The sequence below is a fragment of the Bombina bombina genome, chromosome 3, assembly GCF_027579735.1.
Source record: "Bombina bombina isolate aBomBom1 chromosome 3, aBomBom1.pri, whole genome shotgun sequence".
Classification (NCBI taxonomy): Eukaryota; Metazoa; Chordata; class Amphibia; order Anura; family Bombinatoridae; genus Bombina; species Bombina bombina.
In genome coordinates, this window is record NC_069501.1 from 648,483,789 (window position 1) to 648,508,676 (window position 24,888).

The 24,888-nt window shown below is 38.3% G+C and overlaps 1 protein-coding gene across 1 annotated transcript in view; it reads right to left on the reverse strand.

Moving 5' to 3' along the window:
* Window positions 1-2,096: 2,096 nt before the first annotated feature.
* The window catches only part of NXN (nucleoredoxin), a 457,846-nt gene continuing 435,054 nt past the window's right edge, over window positions 2,097-24,888 (reverse strand). The window contains exon 8 of the mRNA XM_053707374.1: window positions 2,097-3,195. Coding sequence (XP_053563349.1) covers window positions 3,013-3,195 — 183 coding nt within the window. The 3' untranslated portion in view covers window positions 2,097-3,012. The remainder of the gene's footprint in view (window positions 3,196-24,888) is intronic.

Consider the following 24,888-nt stretch of genomic DNA (forward strand, 5'->3'; position numbering starts at 1 on the left):
GACATTATGACACAAATATATCACATATATTTAAATGGGGAGACACATTGGCTTTCATACATATAGAACATCGTTATCTGATGGTTCAGACATGTTAAACAGGCTTAAACTTGTCAACAAAGCACAAAAAACGTTTTACAATAAAACCGTTACTGTCCCTTTAAATTTCAAACTGAACACACTTTATTACTGAATATGTGAAAAAGTATGAAGGAATTGTTCAAATTTCACCAAAATTTCACCACAGTAACTTAAAGCCTTAAAAGTATTGCACACCAAATTTGAAAGCTTTAACCCTTAAAATAACGGAACCGGAGCCGTTTTTACATTTAACCCCTATACAGTCCCAGGTATCTGCTTTGCTGAGACCCAACCAAGCCCAGAGGGGAATACAATACCAAATGATGCCTTCTATAAGCTTTTTCAGTGGTTCTTAGCTCCTCACACATGCATCTGCATGCCATGCTTTCCAAAAACAACTGCGCATTAGAGGCGCGAAAATGAGGCTCTGTCTATGACTAGAAAAGGCCCCCAGTGAAAAAGGTGTCCAATACAGTGCCTGCCGTTTTTATTAAAAACAATCCCCAAGATTTAACAACTATTAAAAGTAATAATCTGCCAAATATACTTAGTAAAGTAATCGTTTTAGCCCAGAAAAATGTCTACCAGTTTTTTAAGCCCTAATGAAGCCCTTTATTCTTTTACTTAAACTAAGAAAATGGCTTACCGGTTCCCATAGGGAAAATGACAGCTTCCAGCATTACCGAGTCTTGTTAGAAATGTGTCATACCTCAAGCAGCAAAAGTCTGCTCACTGTTTCCCCCAACTGAAGTTAATTCCTCTCAACAGTCCTGTGTGGAAACAGCCATCGATTTTAGTAACGGTTGCTAAAATCATTTTCCTCTTACAAACAGAAATCTTCATCTCTTTCCTGTTTCAGAGTAAATAGTACATACCAGCACTATTTTAAAATAACAAACTCTTGATTGAAGAATAAAAACTACATTTAAACACCAAAAAACTCTAAGCCATCTCCGTGGAGATGTTGCCTGTACAACGGCAAAGAGAATGACTGGGGAAGGCGGAGCCTAGGAGGGATCATGTGACCAGCTTTGCTGGGCTCTTTGCCATTTCCTGTTGGGGAAGAGAATATCCCACAAGTAAGGATGACGCCGTGGACCGGACACACCTATGTTGGAGAAAATAGCACCACATATTGGCACCTTAAAGGGACGTGAAACCCAAAAAATTTAATTCATGATTTAGATAGAGAATACAATTTTCCAGTTTACTTCTATTATATAATTTGCTTCATTCTCTTCGTATTTCCTTTGTTGAAGAAGCAACAAAGCACTACTGGGAGCTAAACACATTGGCGGACCAATAACATGAGGCATGTATGTGCAGCCACCAATCAGCAGCTCCCTATTCTACCAAGGTAACCTTTTCAACAAAGGATATTAAGAGAACAAAACAATAGATACTAGAAGTAAATTGGAAGGTAGTTTATCTGAACCACGAATGAAAAAATTTGGGTTTTAAGTCCTATTAAGTTAGACAACCATGAAACATGGTATAAATGTTTTCTGGCTCACCCTTCTTTTCTTTCTAGGTAACTCGTGCATGAAATTGTTCCACTAACTTGACCAAACAATTCAGTTTAAAGGGTATAACAAACATATATTATTTAATTCAGCACAATAATTCATATTCCATTTTTGTGCTGTCAAATATTCCAGTGCAAACACCTTTGACTTATGCATATTAAACGTTATGTCCGTTTCCATACTCACTTGACTTACTTGAATGAATCTATGAGAACAGTTTGAAGCATTACAATCACTCATCTCTACATATATCCATACATTATGTGCAGCTTTATACATAAAAAAAAAGTATAACATTTTCAATTTGGTACAATTGCATGCCCTCTGTGTTATGCGGTTTTAATTCCTGTATATTACTCGAAACAACTATGGATAAAAAGGAAAAAAAAAAATGTTGATTTTTAATAAAACTTTAAAACAAAAAATAATTTTACAAATTTAAAATTGGTACTGGCGCTGCATTTAAATGATGTCACAACCAGACAAAAATAATATGAAAAATTCATAAGGGTGGCGGTCTTTAATGAACCCTGCAAATATTATACATCCATTATCCTTTGTCATAGATATCCATTTTTACAAGGAAGTGCAATTGGATTGAAATACGACGTTGGTGAATATGTTGTTACAAAAGAAGTATATTTTTACCAAACATTGTGTGGGTCTTGTGCTTTATTTGCATGCAGAACTGTGCTAGGCTGTGAGACAAACTTTATAGATATGTTAACAAAAAATGCAGCTTTAACATTGCAAATAACAGGAAAGGATTTGGTATCTACACCCATTAAGAGAGGTCTGTTTTCACCTGTACGACTTATTCCATACAGCTGTTAATATATATGTTATACTATTCAGTCTATTGTCAGAAGATAGTGCCACATAAAAGCTAAACATTTCCCCCCAAAACTCTGAAGCTCCACAATCTGTAGATACACAAGGCAAAACACAGTGTGTTCAATAAAATAGCATGTGCAAATAAAATGGATACTGAGAAAACGTTCAAAAATTCAGTGTTATTGTTGTATACCAGTAATTATATAAACTACATTTACTACAAAATGTAGCAAACAAGCCTGTTTAGAACAGAGTAATCAGATATGAAACATTTAGGAATACTTAGAAACAGCTGTGGGTAACCAGTGATGCCAGACACAAAATGGTGGATTCCAATCTGTACAAGTTCTGCACTGGTATTTATGGTGAAATGTTTGGTAACACTGTTTTGCAGAAGCAATATGCATGGTCCAGGAGGATCTCACAGTCTTAAAACAGAACACAAAGGCACCATCAGGTGTGCCAAGCTGTGCCAGTTATTTTAAAATATCTGTGGCAAAAAAAAGCAGCCGTAGTTTTAAATAATGACTTCTTTTTTTCTGCAGGGTAAGAATACTGTAGCAATATCTTCTTAAATGGGCTCTGGTTTCAGTTTTTCTGCTAGAAAATCATTAACAAAGCTCTCCACAATCTCTGGTGTTATTTCCTCCACATCCATCACATATTTGGCTCTAGCCGACATGTCCAGTATGGTCAGCAATGGGGCAGCTTCTGGGAGGTTGGTGAAATCCCGCAGGGAATCCGTCATATCGTCCTGCAAAAATCAACATATGACAATGAGTACCCCAGAGCTAGCAAGAGAAGTTATAATAATACAGCATATTAACCCAGAATTCAATTTCCAATTAAACTTTCATGATCCACACAGAACATGCAATTTTAAGATTTCTATATATCTATTTCTAGCATACAATGTACTTTGCTCTCTTTGTATCATTTGTGGAAAAGCGTAGGCTCAGGAGCAGCAATGCACTAAAGGGAACTAGCTGGTGTTTGGTGGCTACACTCATATGCCTATTGCCATTGGCTCATCAGATGTGTTCAGCTAGCTACCAGTAGTGCATTGCTGCTCCGGATCAGACTTTACGTTTATGTTTAACTTATTTACTGGAGTTAAGCCAAGTTATGTGCAATTATAACAGAGCATTTTCTTTTTTTGCAGTTTTATGTCCCTTTAATGCACCTATTTCTAAAAGCAGACAACACTTCACAAACAGGCCATGTCTTATAAACATAGTAACACTATAATTATTCAATCCTGAAGCTTGGTTTGTAAGGCAAATAATCAAATACAAAAAACTTGTAAGCTGCAAAATGAATTTGATCACTGCTCTCTAGAATCTGCCAAAAAATAATATAGGTGTGTATTATATTTCAAGTTCTTTTTAAATAAATAAAAAAATGAAAGCCAATAATAAGTTATATTTGTGCTGCCACCAATCAGCACTGGTGTTTGTGTTCTGTTCAGTGATGCACAAAAATAAAAACATTTGGCAGGCCAGATACAGACCATAGTTTTGGTTATACTTGCTATATTGTGTATGTAACACAAAGAATGCCAATGAGACTGACATGGTAATAATGTGGTTTAAGTTAGTAGTGTGCAGGAAAAAAAAAGTTATTTCCATTTACACTAGAGGGCGCCAATAAAATGTAAGTTGCTCATCTATTTGCAAAAATGGGCCTGTGCCAATACATTATTCTAAAAGCTGAGAATCTGGAAAAAGATGCAGTTCAGGAAATTCCAGGATTAAGTATGTATATATAGAGACATCACCTCAGCAAATGGATAAAAAAAGAAACTGTAATTATATATATATATATATATATATATATATATATACACACACACATACATACACACACATGCATACACACACACAAAACACGGAAGGGGACTCTCTCTCAGACTGTACACATCCCATGACCCTGCAACATGCTCAGCCCTGGGTGCTCACTGGCACTCACAGGAAGCTGTGCTGTCCCCAGAGTCACAGGCAGTTAAACCCCAGACCAGCCTAGGTGCAAGGCCCATAGGGAAAATTACAAAACAATTTAATACAACACACATAGAAAGTCCAGCACTCACTTACAAGCTTAAGTTACCGCATTTGGCCCAATGGGACAAGCCCACGTACCTCGTCAAGGTCCCTTCCAATACCCGGGTCCCTAAAACAGCACCCAGGGCTGAGCATGTTGCAGGGTCATGGGATGTGTACAGTCTGAGAGATCAGTCCCCTTCCGTGTTTTGTATATGTCTAGGGTGATTACATAAGCCTGTGCACCCTTCATTTATTCCCAGTTTATTGGATTGAGAGCTTGCATTGTGTGGCTGTTTTAGGGACCCAGGTTTTGGAAGGGACCTTGAAGAGGTACCTGGGGCTTGTCATCTATATTGAATTAATGACAGTGGCTAGCATTGCTGGAGCAGTTTGGCTATTTAAAAACAACTGCTTTAAAAGGATATTAAATTTGTTTTCTTTTTTAAAAAAAACTTTTAAGACTTGGCTGATATGTTGTTTTATAGTAATACAAAAAAGTCTGGTCATTATAATGTATTTAGTGTCCCTTGAAATAAATCACAGCATACAAGATCTGCATGCAAAATAAACGATTAAAAGGTAAATAGAAGTCAAAATTACTATTTTGTATTTAAATAAAGTATACAATCCTATATTATAAAAGGCCAGGAATGTTTGTCTGATGCAGGCATGCGCAGTAGAGACTGCAGCGTGAGACAAACATACCTGGCCGTAAGGATCAGTGACCGCCAACTGCACACGAGACAATGCGCATGCACAGTAGAGATTGCCTCTCCCTGCCGCGATCTCGCTAAATGTAGTAGATCGCACAATTTATGCATGTACCACGAGTGGGGCAGTGCAGAAAACATAATTTATGTAAGAACTTACCTAATAAATTAATTTCTTTCATATTGGCAAGAGTCCATGAGCTAGTGACGTATGGGATATACAATCCTACCAGGAGGGACAAAGTTCCCCAAACCTCAAAATGCCTATAAATACACCCCTCACCACACCCACAATTCAGTTTAACAAATAGCCAAGTAGTGGGGTGAAAAAGAAAGGAGTAAAAAGCATCATCAAAGGAATTTGGAAATAATTGTGCTTTATACATAAAAATCATAACCACCATAAAAAGGGTGGGTCTCATGGACTCTTGCCAATATGAAAGAAATTAATTTATCAGGTAAGTTCTTACATAAATTATGTTTTCTTTCATGTAATTGGCAAGAGTCCATGAGCTAGTGACGTATGGGATAGTAATACCCAAGATGTGGAACTCCACAGAAGAGTCACTAGAGGGAGAGATAAAATAAAATAACAGCCATTTTCCACTGAAAAAAATAATCCACAACCCAAAATATAAACTTATTCTCATAATGAAAAGAAAAAACATAAACATAAGCAGAGGAATCAAACTGAAACAGCTGCCTGAAGAACTTTACTACCAAAAACTGCTTCCGAAGAAGCAAATACATAAAAACGGTAGAATTTAGTAAATGTGTACAAAGAAGACCAGGTTGCTGCTTTGCAAATCTGATCAACTGAAGCTTCATTCTTCTCAGACTGATCTAGTAGAATGAGCTGTAATTCTCTGAGGCGGGGCCTGACCAGACTCCAAATAAGCCTGATGAATCAAAAGTTTTAACCAAGATGCCAAAGAAATGGCAGGAGCCTTCTCACCTTTCCTAGAACCAGAAAAGTTAACAAAAAGACTAGAAGTCTCCCAGAAATCTTTAGTAGCTTCAACATAATATTTCAAAGCTCTTACCATATCCAAAGAATGCAAGGATCTCTCCAAATAATTCTTAGGATTAGGACACGAAGAAGGGACAACACTTCCTCTATTAATGTTGTTAGAATTCACAACCTTAGGTAGAAATTTAAATAAAGTCTGCAAAACGGCCTTATCCTGATGGAAAATCAGAAAAGGAGATTCACAAAGAGCAGATAATTCAGAAACTCTTCTAGCAGAAGAGATGGACAAAAGTAACAACACTTTCCAAGAAAGTAATTTAATGCCCAAAGAATGCATAGGCTCAAACGGAGGGGCCTGTAAAGCCATCAAAACCAAATTAAGACTCCAAGGAGGAGAGATTGATTTAATGACAGGCTTAATACAGACCAAAGCCTGTACGAAACAGTGAATATCAGGAAGCTTAGCAATCTTTCTGTGAAATAAAACAGAAAGAGCAGCGATTTGTCCCTTCAAGGAACTTGCAGACAAAACCTTATCCAAACCATCCTGAAGAAACTGTAAAATTCTAGGAATTCTAAAAGAATGCCAGGAGAATTTATGAGAAGAACACCATGAAATATAAGTCTTCCAAACTCGATAGTAAATCTTTCTAGAAACAGATTTACGAGCCTGTAACATAGTATTAATCACTGAGTCAGAGAAACCTCTATGACTACGCACTAGGCGTTCAATTTCCATACCTTAAAATTTAAAGATTTGAGATCCTGATGGAAAAACGGACCTTGAGACAGAAGGTCTGGCCTTAATGGAAGAGGCCAAGGTTGGCAACTAGACATCCGAACAAGATCCACATACCAGAACCTGTGAGGCCATGCTTGAGCTACCAGCAACACAAATGATTGTTCCATGATGATCTTGGAAATCACTCTTGGAAGAAGAACCAGAGGCAGGAAGATATAAGCAGGTTGGTAACACCAAGGAACTGCTAAGGCTTCCACTGCTTCCGCTTGAGGAACCCTGGACCTGGACAGATACCTGGGTAGTTTCTTGTTTAGATGGGAAGCCATCAGATCTATTTCTGGAAGACCCCACATCTGAACAATCTGAGAAAACATCTGGATGGTAGGTTATAAAAAAATATCCAAATTTTTGATGATCCCCAGGAGCACCATCAAATCTATCATAACCAAATGGAAAGAACATGGCACAACAGCAAACCTGCCAAGAGACGGCCGCCCACCAAAACTCACAGACCGGGCAAGGAGGGCATTAATCAGAGAGGCAGCACAGAGACCTAGGGTAACTGGAGGAGCTGCATAGTTCCACAGCAGAGACTGGAGTATCTGTACATAGGATGACAATAAGCCATACGCTCCATAGAGTTGGGCTTTATGGCAGAGTGGCCAGAAGAAAGCCATTACTTTCAGCAAAAAACAAAATGGCACGTTATGAGTTTGCAAAAAGGCATGTGGGAGACTCCCAAAAGGAAGGAAGGTGCTCTGGTCTGATGAGACTAAAATTGAACTTTTCGGCCATCAAAGAAAACGCTATGTCTGACGCAAACCCAACACATCAGATCACCCAAAGAACACCATCCCCACAGTGAAACATGGTGGTGGCAGCATCATGCTGTGGGGATGTTTTTCAGCAGCCGGGACTGGGAAACTGGTCAGAGTTGAGGGAAAGATGCTAAATACAGGGATATTCTTGAGCAAAACCTGTACCACTCTGTGCATGATTTAAGGGTAGGACGGAGGTTCACCTTCCAGCAGGAAAATGAACCCAAACACACTGCTAAAGCAAAACTTGAGTGGTTTAAGGGGAAACATGTAAATGTGTTGGAATGGCCTAGTCAAAGCCCAGACCTCAATCCAATAGAAAATCTGTGGTCAGACTTAAAGATTGCTGTTCACAAGCGCAAACCATCCAACTTGAAGGAGCTGGAGCAGTTTTGCAAGGAGGAATGGGCAAAAATCCCAGTGAAAATATGTGGCAAGCTCATAGAGACTTATCCAAAGCGACTTGGAGGTGTGATTGCCGCAAAAGGTGGCTCTACAAAGTATTGACTTTAGGGGGGTAAATAGTTATGCACATTGACTTTTTCAGTTATTTTGTCCTATTTGTTGTTTGCTTCACAATAAAAAAAAAAAAAAAAATCTTCAAAGTTGTGGGCATGTTCTGTAAATTAAATGATGCAAATCCTCAAACAATCCATGTTAATTCTAGTTTGTGAGGCAACAAAACACGAAAAATGCCAGGGGGGGTGAATTCTTTTGCAAGGCATTGTACCTTTGTATCGCCGTTTGTATAATTCTCCCTTTCTTTTTTGCACAAAAACGGTATATATCAGATTGTTTTGAGACACTTCTGATTAAGTGTATGCAATCTGCAAGCACCCTAGATTCCAAACACTTCCGTATTTCGTTTTAATTATCGCTTGCTTAGCTAATGTATGTTTTCACTAGTGAGGGTAAATATGTAAGACCTATCATAACAGAGGTATGTACATTCTTGTTGCCATCCACTTAATCTTAAGACCCATAGGATGGGCCTTTCGATGCTTTACCCCTTCATGTTATCTTTTGATTGGTTTGTGTGTGCTATCGGTTAGATGGGCCGATAATAGGTCTACATTTAACCCCTTTATCACTGACCAAGGCTACTAAACCCTGTAATGGGCTATCTGTCACAACTAAGGTCTGTGCTACAATAGAGGTCTGTATCGCAACCTAGATTTTCTCAGCCGTAAGCGGTGATTAAACCCTATAGTAGGCTGTCACAATTAAGATCAATATCTACAATCTCACTGTTGTTCTAAGTCTGTACCGCAACCAAGATTTTCTCAGCCGTAAGCGGTATGCGTGAAACAGAAATGAGTGAACCAGTGCCGTTTGTTTGATGATCTCATCAAAACTAGTATTATAATGGATGTAATATATGACAACGTAGAACAATTTTATATATATAGAGAATAATGAATTAGTCTCCTATCCTATACTATAGTGTGAATAACATAATTTATGTAAGAACTTACCTGATAAATTCATTTCTTTCATATTGGCAAGAGTCCATGAGCTAGTGACGTATGGAATATACAATCCTACCAGGAGAGGTAAAGTTTCCCAAACCTCAAAATGCCTATAAATACACCCCTCACCACACCCAGAATTCAGTTTAACGAATAGCCGAGAAGTGGGGTGAAAAAGAAAGGAGTAAAAAGCATCAACAAAGGAATTTGGAAATAATTGTGCTTTATACAAAAAAATCATAACCACCAAAAAAAGGGTGGGCCTCATGGACTCTTGCCAATATGAAAGAAATTAATTTATTAGGTAAGTTCTTACATAAATTATGTTTTCTTTCATGTAATTGGCAAGAGTCCATGAGCTAATGACGTATGGGATAGCAATACCCAAGATGCGGAACTCCACGCAAGAGTCACTAGAGAGGGAGGGACAAAATAAAAACAGCCATTTCGCTGAAAAAAATTAATCCACAACCCAAATTTAAGTTTATTCTCAAAAAATAAAAATAAAAACTTAAATCATAAGCAGAAGAATTAAACTGAAACAGCTGTCTGAAGAACTTTCCTACCAAAAACTGCTTCCGAAGAAGCAAATACATTAAAATGGTAGAATTTAGTAAAAGTATGCAAAGAAGACCAAGTTGCTGCTTTGCAAATCTGATCAACTGAAGCTTCATTCTTAAAAGCCCAAGAAGTAGAAACCGATCTAGTAGAATGAGCTGTAATTCACTGAGGCGGGGCTTTACCCGACTCCAAATAAGCTTGATGAATCAAAAGCTTTAACCATGAAGCCAAAGAAACGGCAGAAGCCTTCTGACCTTTCCTGGAACCAGAAAAGATAACAAATAGACTAGAAGTCTTCCTGAAATCTTTAGTAGCTTCAACATAATATTTCAGAGCTCTCAACACATCCAAAGAATGTAAAGATCTCTCCAAAGAATTCTTAGGATTAGGACACAAAGAAAGGACAACAATTTCTCTATTAATGTTGTTAGAATTCACAACCTTAGGTAAGAATTTAAATGAAGTCTGCAAAACTGCCTTATCCTGATGAAAACTCAGAAAAGGAGATTCACAAGAGAGAGCAGATAATTCAGAAACTCTTCTAGCAGAAGAGATGACCAAAGGAACAATACTTTTCAAGAAAGTAGTTTAATGTCCAAAGAATGCATAGGCTCAAATGAATGCATAGGCCTGTAAAGCCATTAAAAATAAATTAAGACTCCAAGGAGGAGAGATTAATTTAATGACAGGCTTGATACAAACCAAAGCCTGTACAAAACAGTGAATATCAGGAAGTTTAGCAATTTTTCTGTGGAATAAAACAGAAAGAGCAGAGATTTGTCCTTTCAAGGAACTTGCAGACAAACCTTTATCCAAACCATCCTGAAGAAACTGTAAAATTCTAGGAATTCTAAAAGAATGCCAAGAAAATTTATGAGAAGAACACCATGAAATGTAAGTCTTCCAAACTCGATAATAAATCTTTCTAGAAACAGATTTGCAAGCCTGCATCATAGTATTCATCACTGAGTCAGAGAAACCTCTATGACTAAGCACTAAGCGTTCAATTTCCATACCTTCAATTTTAATGATTTGAGATCCTGATGGAAAAACGGACTTTAAAATAGGTCTGGCCTTAATGGAAGTGGCCAAGGTTGGCAACTGGACATCCAAACAAGATCCGCATACCAAAACCTGTGAGACCATGCTGGAGCCACCAGCAGCACAAACGATTGCTCCATGATGATTTTGGAGATCACTCTTGGAAGAAGAACTAGAGGCGAGAAAATATAAGCAGGTTGATAGATCCAAGGAAGTGTCAACGCATCCACTGCTTCCGCCTGAGGATCCCTGGACCTGGACAGGTACCTGGGAAGTTTTTTGTTTAGATGAGATGCCATCAGATCTATTTCTGGAAGCCCCCACATCAGAACATTTTGATAAAACACATCTGGGTGGAGAGACCAGTCTCCCGGATGTAAAGTCTGACGACTGAGACAATCTGCTTCCCAATTGTCCATACCTGGGATATGAACCGCAGAAATTAGACAGGAGCTGGATTCCACCCAAACAAGTATCCGGGATACTTCTTTCATAGCTTGAGGACTGTGAGTCCCACCCTGATGTTTGACATAGGCCAAAACTGAGTTCCAAAATATTTATTGGTAATCTCGCCTCTTGAGATTTCCAAACCCCTTGTGCTGTCAGAGATCCCCAAACAGCTCCCCAACCTGAAAGACTCGCATCTGTTGTGATCACAGTCCAGGTTGGACGAACGAAAGAGGCCCCTAGAATTATACAATGGTGATCTAACCACCAAGTCAGAGAAAGTCGAACATTGGGATTTAAGGATATTAATTGTGATATCCTTGTATAATCCCTGCACCATTGGTCCAGCATACAAAGCTGGAGAGGTCTCATGTGAAAACGAGCAAAGGGGATCGCGTCAGATGCTGCAGTCATGAGACCTAAAACTTCCATGCACATAGCTACTGAAGGGAATGACTGAGACTGAAGGTTCCGACAGGCTGCAACCAATTTCAAACGTCTCTTGTCTGTTAGAGACAAAGTCATGGACACTGAATCTATCTGGAAACCTAAAAAGTTTACCCTTGTCTGAGGAATCAAATACCTTTTTGGTAAATTGATCCTCTAACCATGTGTTTGAAGAAACAACTCTAGTTGATTTGTGTGAGATTCTGCAGAACGTAAAGACTAAGCGAGTACCAAAATATTGTCCAAATAAGGAAACACCGCAATACCCTGCTCTCTGATTACAGAGAGTAGGGCACCCAGAACCTTTGAAAAGATTCTTGGAGCTGTCGCTAGGCCAAAAGGAAGAGCAACAAATTGGTAATGCCTGTCTAGAAAAGAGAATCTCAGGAACTGATAGTGATCCGGATGAATCGGAATATGAAGATATGCTTCCTGTAAGTCTATTGGGGACATATAATGCCCTTGCTGAACAAAAGGCAGAATAGTCCTTATAGTCACCATTTTGAAAGTTGGTACTCCTGCATATCGATTCAAAATCTTTAGATCCAGAACTGGTCTGAATGAATTGAATAGATTTGAATAAAACTCCAGACCCTGTTCCTGAAATGGAACTGGCATGATTACCCCTGATAACTCAGGTCTGAAACACACTTCAGGAAAGCCTGAGCCTTTACTGGGTTCGCTGGAATGCGCGAGAGAAATTTTTTTCTCACAGGCGGTCTTACTCTGAATCCTATTCTGTACCCCTGAAAGACAATACTCTGAATCTAATGATTTTGGACTGAATTGATCCAAACATCTTTGAAAATTTTTAATCTGCCCCCTACCAGCTGAGATGGAATGAGGGCCGCACATTTATGCGGACTTGGGGGCTGGCTTTGATCCCTTAAATGGCTTGGATTTATTTAAATTTGAGGAAGGCTTCCAATTGGAAACAGATTCCTTTGGGGAAGGATTAGATTTCTTTTCGTTATGTCGAAAGGAACGAAAACTGTTAGAAGCTTTAGATTTACCCTTAGTTTTTTTATTCTGATGCAAAAAAACTCCCTCCTCCCCAGTGACAGTTTAAATTATTGAATCCAACTGAGAACCAAATAATTTATTACCTTGGAAAGAAAGAGATAGCAATCTGGACTTAGAAGTCATATCAGCATTCCAAGATTTAAGCCACAAAGCTCTTCTAGCTAAAATAGCTAAAGACATATCTAACATCAATTTTGATTATATCAATCACAAATAAAATTATTAGCATGTTGAATCAACTTAACAATGCTAGACAAATCATGATCCGATACTTGTTGCGCTAAGGTTTCCAACCAAAAAGTTGAAGCAGCTGCAACATCAGCCAAAGAAATTGCAGGCCTAAGAAGATGACCTGAATATAAATAAGGGATAATATCTCCTACGAGATTATAGCATGACAATGGAAGGCATACTGAGTGTTTTGGAGCAAATCCTGACAGACTTTGAAATTAGCTTTTGCGCCATGCTACGGGAGCCAGCTGTGTCGCAGCTTTCTAGCAATTGTGCTGTGGAACTTGGATTGGAAACCCACGCTCCCGATGCAGGCCTCCAGCAAAGTCTGGCTATGTCACTGCAAAGTGTTGAGAGGATGTCATTCCCAGACCGAGGTGTTTGTGTCACACGCAATACAGTGGACAATCGAGAGCAATCGGAACTCACACATCAAGAGAGAGTGGGAACCGGGCTGAGCGCACTCATGACAGGCACGGAGCTCCTACCTACCGCCCCTATATTCATTTCGCTGAAGCGTGGCCTTGCTGTCCGTGCTTACATTATGCTTTGGTTGAACTTTAATTGTAATATATTTAGTACAAGATAATATGACAGCCATTGCTATGATACATATTGTTGCACTTAACTAACGTTCTGCCCAACTGTATGATGCTCCTAATATTATGGGTTTCTAGGATACTGATTTTGCCCACCATTAAACCAGACTGTCATGGGGTTAAGCTTTCTCATAACGATTGTGATTTCTACTTTGTACTCTGACCCTCTTTACTATTAGTATCTAGGATATATATTAGATAGTTTATTGAGCCAGTCATACTATATCTATCACCTGTACTTGGTATAGGATGCTCCTGATATAGCTAGAAACATGCACTCTTTAGACATGGAATGGTCACATTAAGATCCCATATACAGATAATTAAGTATGTTAATGTTGTCTAATTGTGGGTGTTTTGTGTTATAATTTTAGATTTGCCCTTCCCTGACATTCTAAATATTCATTTTAGGACATTAAGTTTATCATCGTATTATTCTCACTAATAAGTCCCATGTCCTCCTGCACTCTAATATGTTTTTGTACTATATTATGATAATCTAATATTGGTTCATATTGTATTGCTCCCTTGGTTTGATATATAGTTGATAGGGTTGGTATATGTAACATAATTGTGCACTCAGAGCCGCATATAAGGTACAACTAAAAAATGAGGTTTCACCGTTATAATTCTATTTAGGTGTTAAACTAATAATTTATGTACTGGCGGTAATATTCACAAGGTTATTTATTGTGTTGGTGAACTGCATGTCATACTGTAACCTGTCTTTCGAGAACATTTGAAATTGTATTTTCAACCTATACTGTATGTTTCAATTACCTCAATAAAAAAATTGTATCTCAAAAAAAAAAAAAAAAAAAAGAAGTACCAGGCCTATTCCATTCTTTAGAAATCATATCAGAAATAGCATCAGGAACTAGAAAAACCTCTGGAATAACCACAGGAGGTTTATAAACAGAATTTAAACATTTACTAGTTTTAATATCAAGAGGACTAGTTTCCTCCATATCTAATATAATCAACACTTCCTTTAATAAAGAACAAATATACTCCATTTTAAATAAATAAGAGGATTTGTCAGTGTCAATATCTGAAGCAGGATCTTCTGAATCAGATAGATCCTCAGAGAAGGATAAACCAGTATGTTGCCGGTCATTTGAAATTTCATCAACTCTATGAGAAGTTTTAAAAGACCTTTTACGTTTATTAGAAGGCGGAATGGCAGACAAAGCCTTTTGAATAGAATCAGAAATAAATTATTTTAAATTTACAAGTATATCTTGTGCATTAGATGTTGAGGGAACAACAACAGGTAATGAACTACTACTGATGGATACATTTTCTGCTTGGAAAAGTTTATCATGACAACTATAACAAACCACAGCTGGAGGTATAATCTCCACAAGTTTACAACAAATGCGCTTAGCTTTGGTATAACTATTATCAGGCAGCAACAGTGAATTCTGAGACAGGATCAGATTGAGACATCTTGCAAATGTAAGAGAAAAAAAACAACATATAAAGCAAAATGAAAATATGGCAGTTTCAGGAATGGGGAAAAAATGCAAACAACATAGCCCTCTGACATAGAAAAAGGCAAGAGGCAAATAGGAATGGGGTCTTAAATAATGAAAATATTTGGCGACAAGTATGACGCACAACAAACAGAAAAAAATGTTGGCACCAAAAACGTCCGAAAACGACACACTCGCATCAGATGACGCAACCTTGTGAAGGACTCAGCGTCAACTAAGACACCGGAAATGACGAATTTGCATCAACGAACTTAACTTTGCGCCAAAACAACTTGCGCCAAGAATGACGCAATAAACTTTGGCATTTTGCGCCCTTGCGAGCCTAATTCTGCCTGCGAATTTAAAAGAGTCAATTTGAAAAAGAGACTATACCCCAGATAAGAAATACATTTTAATAAAAAAAACATTTCCCAGATATGAAACTGACAGTCTGCAAAAAGGAAATATACTGAAAACCTGAATCAAGGCAAATATAAGTACAATACATATATTTAGAACTTTATATAAATACATAAAGTGCCAAACCATAGCTGAGAGTGTCTTAAGTAATGAAAACATTACCAGTACTGAAACGGTTATCAGTAAAGGTAATGGAATATGAGAGTATATTGTCGATCTGAAAAGGGAGGTAGGAGATGAATCTCTACGACCGATAACAGCGAACCTATGAAATAGATCTCCCGTGAGGAAAACCATTGCATTCAATAGGTGATACTCCCTTCACATCCCTCTGACATTCACTGTACTCAGAGGAACCAGGCTTCAAAAATGCTGAGAAGCGCATATCAACGTAGAAATCTTAGCACAAACTTACTTCACCACCTCCATAAGAGGCAAAGTTTGTAAAACTGAATTGTGGGTGTGGTGAGGGGTGTATTTATAGGCATTTTGAGGAAACTTTGCCTCTCCTGGTAGGATTGTATATCCCATACGTCATTAGCTCATGGACTCTTGCCAATTACATGAAAGAAAATTAACTGATGATTTGAAATAAGTGCTCGTGTGCTATATAAAATGTGGTATATATGCTCATATTTTCAGAGACTACATTCCTACCTTATATTAAAATATATAATGTAATATGTAGATATATAATGTAATATGTAAATATATATGTATATATAGATATATTAACCCTTCACACTACGTTAGGGGAACTAAGGATATATTGTTTTACAACTAGAGTTGCTGTGTATGATGTAAATTAATTCACTCAGTCTTCTTATGTTGTCTAAAATAAAATTATATTGTTATAAATATCATGTTGAAAATATGAATGTGAATAATTCTAAGCCTTATATTAAAGGACATAATTTATAGATAAAGAATGTCCTCAAATGAGTCTATATTTCTAATAGTGTAAACGCTACTCTAAAGTGATAATAATAATATATAACCAAGATGTAAAATAGTGATATTAATATTAAGTGATGCATTCAACTAACAAGTATGATGAAAAATAAAAATAATAATACTAATAATAATATACTAAGTGTACAATAGTATCATATGGTGAATAAGATTTGGCATGTGTAAATTAGTGCAATGACTCTTTTATAAGTGACAGCCAGGTGAATGCTGTCTAGTATACTCCGCATCCATTAGATTCTAGTTGCCATTAATAGCTGTTTGATTCCTAATAATTATTTGTTCAATAAAGTTATTTTCCATAGTGTCTTATATGTTCAATAGGGTTATTTCCTAACGGCTAGATTTAGAGTTTTGTCGGTAACGACCCGCGTTGCCAACGCTGGCTTTTTTCTGGCCGCACCTTTAAAATAACTCTGGTATTGAGAGTCCACAGAATGGCTGCGTTAGGCTCCAAAAAAGGAGCGTAGAGCATATTTAACGCAACTTCAACTCTCGATACCAGAGTTGCTTACGGACGTGGCCAGCTTAAAAAACGTGCTCGTGCACGATTCCCCCATAGAAAACAATGGGGCTGTTTGAGCTGAAAAAAAACCTAACACCTGCAAAAAAGCCGCGTTCAGCTCCTAAAGCAGCCCCATTGTTTGCTATGGGGAAACACTTCCTATGTCTGCACCTAACACCCTAACATGTACCCCGAGTCTAAACACCCCTAACCTTACACTTATTAACCCCTAATCTGCCACCCCCGCTATCGCTGACCCCTGCATATTATTATTAACCCCTAATCTGCCGCTCCGTAAACCGCCGCTACTTACATCCCTATGTACCCCTAATCTGCTGCCCCTAACACCGCCGACCCCTATATTATATTTATTAACCCATAATCTGCCCCCCACAACGTCGCCTTCACCTGCCTACACTTATTAACCCCTAATCTGCCGAGCGGACCGCACCGCTATTATAATAAAGTTATTAACCCCTAATCCGCCTCACTAACCCTATAATAAATAGCATTAACCCCTAATCTGCCCTCCCTAACAACGCCGACACCTAACTTCAAACATTAACCCCTAATCTGCCGATTGGAGCTCACCGCTATTCTAATAAATGTATTAACCCCTAAAGCTAAGTCTAACCCTAACACTAACACCCCCCTAAGTTAAATATAATTTAAATCTAACGAAATAAATGAACTCTTATTAAATAAATTAATCCTATTTAAAGCTAAATACTTACCTGTAAAATAAATCCTAATATAGCTACAATATAAATTATAATTATATTATAGCTATTTTAGGATTTATATTTATTTTACAGGTAACTTTGTATTTATTTTAACCAGGTACAATAGCTAAAATAGTTAAAATAATTACAAAATTACCTGTAAAATAAATCCTAACCTAAGTTACAATTAAACCTAACACTACACTATCAATAAATTAATTAAATAAAATACCTACAATTACCTACAATTAAACCTAACACTACACTATCAATACATTAATTAAATACAATATCTACAAATAAATACAATGAAATAAACTAACTAAAGTACAAAAAATAAAAAAGAACTAAGTTACAAAAAATAAAAATATTACAACAATTTTAAACTAATTACACCTACTCTAAGCCCCCTAATAAAATAACAAAGACCCCCAAAATAAAAAAAATGCCCTACCCTATTATAAATTACTAAAGTTCAAAGCTCTTTTACCTTACCAGCCCTGAACAGGGCCCTTTGCGGGGCATGCCCCAAAGAATTCAGCTCTTTTTCCTGTAAAAAAAAAAAAAAACATACAATACCCCCCCCCCAACATTACAACCCACCACCCACATACCCCTAATCTAACCCAAACCCCCCTTAAATAAACCTAACACTAAGCCCCTGAAGATCTTCCTACCTTTTCTTCACCATACCAGGTTCACCGATCGATCCAGAAGAGCTCCTCCGATGTCCTGATCCAAGCCCAAGCAGGGGGCTGAAGATGTCCATGATCCGGCTGAAGTCTTCATCCGACTATCAGCCAATCGGAATTCGAGGGACGCCATCTTGGATGACGTCCCTTAAAGGAGCCATCATTCGTCGGTAGTCCGTCGGGCCAGCAGGATGTTCCGCGTCGGAGGTCTACAAGATGGATCCGGAAGAAAGAAGATTGAAGATGCCGTTGATAGAAGACTTCAGCCGGATCATGGACCTCTTCAGCTCCCGCTTGGATGATGACTTCAGCCGGATCATGGACCTCTTCAGCTCCCGCTTGGATGAAGACTTCAGCCGGATCATGGACATCTTCAGCCCCTTGCTTGGGCTTGGATCAGGACATCGGAGGAGCTCTTCTGGATCGATCGGTGAACCTGGTATGGTGAAGATAAGGTAGGAAGATCTTCAGGGGCTTAGTGTTAGGTTTATTTAAGGGGGATTCGGGTTAGATTAGGGGTATGTGGGTGGTGGGTTGTAATGTTGGGGGGGGTATTGTATGTTTTTTTTTTACAGGAAAAAGAGCTGAATTCTTTGGGGCATGCCCCGCAAAGGGCCCTGTTCAGGGCTGGTAAGGTAAAAGAGCTTTGAACTTTAGTAATTTAGAATAGGGTAGGGCATTTTTTTTATTTTGGGGGTCTTTGTTATTTTATTAGGGGGCTTAGAGTAGGTGTAATTAGTTTAAAATTGTTGTAATATTTTTCTGATGTTTGTAAATATTTTTTTATTTTTTGTAACTTAGTTCTTTTTTGTACTTTAGTTAGTTTATTTCATTGTATTTATTTGTAGATATTGTATTTAATTAATGTATTGATAGTGTAGTGTTAGGTTTAATTGTAGGTAATTGTAGGTATTTTATTTAATTAATTTATTGATAGTGTAGTGTTAGGTTTAATTGTAGGTAATTGTAGGTATTTTATTTAATTAATTTATTGATAGTGTAGTGTTAGGTTTAATTGTAACTTAGGTTAGGATTTATTTTACAGGTAATTTTGTAATTATTTTAACTATTTTAGCTATTGTACCTGGTTAAAATAAATACAAAGTTACCTGTAAAATAAATATAAATCCTATAATAGCTATAATATAATTATAATTTATATTGTAGCTATATTAGGATTTATTTTACAGGTAAGTATTTAGCTTTAAATAGGAATAATTTATTTAATAAGAGTTAATTAATTTCGTTAGATTTAAATTATATTTAACTTAGGGGGGTGTTAGTGTTAGGGTTAGACTTAGCTTTAGGGGTTAATACATTTATTAGAATAGCGGTGAGCTCCTGACTTTTTTCTGCGGCTGGAGTTTTGTCGTTAGAATTCTAACGCTCACTTCAGCCACGACTCTAAATACCGGAGTTAGAAAGATCCCATTGAAAAGATAGGATACGCAATTGACGTAAGGGGATCTGCGGTATGGAAAAGTCGCGGCTGAAAAGTGAGCGTTAGACCCTTTTTGACTGACTCCAAATACCGGCGGTAGCCTAAAACCAGCGTTAGGAGCCTCTAACGCTGGTTTTCATGGCTACCGCCAATCTCCAAATCTAGGCCATAGTGTCTTATGTATAGGTTTATTAATAGTTGCCCTGTCATATAGGATGAAGAAATTACTAGAAAGCAGCTAGATCTATTACTTCATTTAAGCCAGAGGGGAACAATGATTGGAACTTATATATCCAATAGGTCTCCCTCTGGCGTAAACAAACATATCCGTTAGTACCTACAGTGTGGGGGATATGTTTTAAGGGGGTGATCTTATATGTATGGTGATTACCCTTATGTTGGACTGTACTGTGCCTAGATACACTGTGCTTCACGGAGCGGTTTTTAAAGGGACAGTTCACCCAAAAATTTTCTCCCCTTTAAATTGTTCCAAACTATCCATTTTAACTGCTGGAGTGTATTTAATTGTTTACAAGTAGCTCCTTTACCCCTATTTGGCATTTGAAATAGCTGATTTAGCCTGTGGTTTCCCCATCTACAGTAAAATTTTGTATACTGGCGTCTCAGCTATTGAATAGCCTAAGTAAACACAGCCAACAGAAGAAATTACACTCTCAGTGGGGTGCAGGATAGTGAAGTAATAAAATGATAATTCCATTGTTCTCTCTAAGTATTGAGCTTTGGTTTTCTAGACAAATATAAAATAAGGAAGCAAGTTGTGTACACAAAGTGAAACATGATGAGATCTGATATAACCTGAAGCTCAACCCATTGTAATAGGCTGTGGTTTAAAAGCACAAAACCAGCTACTTCATATACACAAATAAACCGAAAAATTCAATTTCTCATAAATGTTATACTCTGCAGCTGGTATAACAAGTCATTGAAAATACATTCATATAAAAACAATTTTACAGTGTACTGTCCCTTTAATGTTCCTCCACTGTTCACTCCACCTGGTTCTAATTTTTCTGCAAGTGCTCCCTAAATATTGAAGGCCATATTCGCACGTAAGTACATAAATTATATAGTCACTTCCACAATCGATTCTACTTTCGATTGTGATAATTTTCCCTGTGGTATGGCACCTTATAGTTTTGTTTCCATGTGTGATATTATACAGTGGGGCAAAAAAGTATTTAGTCAGCCACCAATTGTGCAAGTTCTCCCACTTAAGAAGATGAGAGAAACCTGTAATTTTCATCATAGGTATACCTCAATTATGAGAGACAAAATGTGGAAACAAATCCAGACAATCACATTGTCTGATTTGGAAAGAATTCATTTGCATATTATGGTGGAAAATAAGTATTTGGTCAATATCAAAAGTTCATCTCAATACTTTGTTATATATCCTTTGTTGGCAATGACAGAGGTCAAACATTTTCTTTAAGTCTTCACAAGGTTGCCACACACTGTTGCTGGTATGTTGGCCCATTCCTGCATGCAGATCTCCTCTAGAGCAGTGATGTTTTGGGGCTGTCGCTGGGCAACACGGACTTTCAACTCTCTCCAAAGGTTTTCTATGGGGTTGAGATCTGGAGACTGGCTAGGCCACTCCAGGACCTTGAAATGCTTCTTACGAAGCCACTCCTTCGTTGCCCGGGCAGTGTGTTTGGGATCATTGTCATGCTGAAAGACCCAGACATGTTTCATCTTCAATGCCCTTGCTGATGGAAGGAGGTTTGCACTCAAAATCTCACAATACATGGCCCCATTCATTCTTTCATGTACACGGATCAGTCTCCTGTTCCCTTTGCAGAGAAACAGCCCCAAAGCTTGATGTTGCCACCCCCATGCTTCACAGTAGGTATGGTGTTCTTTGGTTGCAACTCAGCATTCTCTCTCCTCCAAACACGACGAGTTGTGTTTCTACCAAACAGATCTACTTTGGTTTCACCTAACCATATGACATTCTCCCAATCCACTTCTGGATCATCCAATTGCTCTCTAGCATACTTCAGACGGACCCAGACATGTACTGGCTTAAGCAGGGGACACGTCTGGCACTGCAGGATCTGAGTCCCTGGCGGCATAGTGTGTTACTGATGGTCGCCTTTGTTACGTTGGTCCCAGCTCTCTGCAGGTCATTCACTAGGTCCCCCCGTGTGGTTCTTTGATGTTTGCTCACCGTTCTTGTGATCATTGTGACCCCACGGGGTGAGATCTTGCGTGGAGCCCCAGATCGAGGGAGATTATTAGTGGTCTTGTATGTCTTCTATTTTCTAATTATTGCTCCCACAGTTGATTTCTTCACACCAAGCTGCTTGCCTATTGCAGATTCAGTCTTCCCAGCCTGGTGCAGGTCTACAATTTTGTTTCTGGTGTCCTTCGACAGCTCTTTGGTCTTCACCATAGTGGAGTTTGGAGTGTGACTGTTTGAGGTTGTGGACAGGTGTCTTTTATACTGATAACAAGTTCAAACAGGGGCCATTAATAAAGGTAATGAGTGGAGGACAGAGGAGCCTCTTAAAGAAGAAGATACAGGTCTGTGAGAGCCAGAAATCTTGCTTGTTTGTAGGTGACCAAATGCTTATTTTCCACCATAATATGCAAATAAATTCTTTCCAAATCAGACAATGTGATTGTCTGGATTTGTTTCCACATTTTGTCTCTCATAGTTGGGGTATACCTATGATGAAAATTACAGGCCTCTCTCATCTTCTTATGTGGGAGAACTTGCACAATTGGTGGCTGACTAAATACTTTTTTGCCCCACTGTACATGTAACACCTAGTTTTGTTACATCTGTATGAGCCTATTCTCTGTTTTTTGGTAGTAGGAAAATTATGATTGTGTATATACCTCTTTTTGGATATTCCCACTTTACCTGGTGCAAGTTTCTGTTTGAGGGTTGGTGCTCTATGAAATACTAATTTGGGATTTTTATTTATACTGTTTTTTTTTTTTTTTAAAGATTTTTATTGAGGTTGTGCGAAACAATACAACTTAAATTGAATTAGGTAGTTGAAATTCTCAAGAGGTATATGCATATGTGACATGGGAGGGTGGTTATTTAAGTGAGGTAGGTAATAACTTTTCGTGGCCATAAATAAAGTCTAATGGACTTATAAATTCCCTTTATTTTTAGAGATACGCTGATTGCCTCTGAGATTTATGTTGCACTCGGCACAATGAGGCCTTAGGCTCTCAGAAGTTTCACATTGCATGCGATTCATATAGAATGATATGAGTAATGAGGCCATATATAGCAGTAGTAATAATGCAGGTCCAGCCCGCTCAATAAGCTTATCCAAGACTTTAAAGTAAAGTTATGTGCCTCATTGTGTTATTGGTCGCGGCAACTAGAGTAGGTTGTAGGGCACGGGGAAAATGAAAAGGGCGCATCTCTATGGAGAAAAGCATTCTAAGTATGTGCAGGACCTACAGGGCTAAATTAAACAGGGATTTGCTGGATATATAAGGATTGCTATTTGCTCCAAGTTGCAACTAATAAGGAGAATGGATATAGGGGCTGAATATTGTTCAAGGTAGCCTCAATGCAGTGAGACACCAGTCGCCTAGACATCCAAATATAGCATGAACTATATTAATCTTGAGTGATCCTAAATATATCTGTCGTAATGCTGAGGAGTCTTATTGCCTGGGTGCGGGCCCATACACCCAACAACAGACACACCATATAGGTGAAGAGAGACATACTCAAAAAGATAGGGGACTATAGTTAGATACTTATAGATTGAACTCTATGGACTTTCCGCCCAACTACAAATGCAACTTAACAAGGAGCGGGTGATATTCAGCTATGTGGGGCAATAGGAGATCAGCTGTGCTGATCGATATTAGTAGAAGCCAGGAGGCAACCTGACATGAGAGAACAGTAATTCGCCCTATTAAATGGTTTAACTAGTACATTCTGGGTAAGACATTCTGTGTTATTAGCATTCACATTCCGACTACAAGTCACTTGAGCAAAAACACTTGACTGCCGGAACATAAAAAGGAATAGTGTGTCACAAAAAAAAATCATAAGTTTGCCTCTAAACAGGGAACACATGAACATGGGCAATCCTATAACTATAAAACAGGCATCCAGGTCAATAAGTAGTTAAAAATCATCATGTACTAGTATGAACAGGCATAAATGAACTATATGTAGAGTCCTCTTGTAGATTGGAGGTTAAGCTGAGGAGTTTTAGGGACAGCCCAATTTAGACAAACAGCAACTTATATTTTCACTTGGTGTGGTTAAAACATTTTGTGTTAGTAGTAAGCAGATTCTAGCTGAAATAGGAACACTAAACTGTCGGAACGTAAGAATAACAGTGTACCACATAAGATCATTAGCTTGCCATTAACCGAGGAACACATAAACATAGGCAGTCCTATAAATATAAAACAAGAGAGCAAACTTAAAGGATTAAACATAGCATTAAAGCACTCCACATGTCCGCTTGTGAACTAAGATCCAAACAGTCACTTATACAAAGTCCCATTAGCGTAAGGTGGGATCTAAGGCGACTGGGGAACCCATCTAGTGGCCTATATTTAGCCGACTCCGGAGCGGTTCTTTTGGTGTAACTGGGATAGAGAGGCTCGCGCTAACAGGCATACAAGATTTTCACCTGCGCTCCTATAGTGGTCAATGTCCGTTTCAGGGAGATACAAAGTGTGCGCTCTGCGGTGAGGAGGGACTGAATGGTATGTAAGTCCCATGAGAATAGTTACCGGTCCACGAGGGCCTTCTTCTGTCACTGTTGTCTGAGGCGACTGGTGAGCCGACTGCTCTACAAAAACACATATCTGCTTAGATGCTACAGCGGGCAACCCCACCAGCTTATCAGCGATCGGCCATCTCTCCACAAGTGTCTCTTCCGTTATCACTTGGGGCAAACCATGCGGTGAGTTCATCTCTGCAGGAAGATCGCCTTGGGTATAGTGTACTCCGGCAGCTACTGTGTCTTTAGCAGTTAGAGTGTTTTCTTTCGCTTGTCCACATCCAGCATTGTCAGTAGCTCCCTGCTCAAGATCAACCACCTCCATCAAACCTACATTTGTTCCCTCGTGGGGCAGCAACTTACATATGGAATCCCATTGAGATG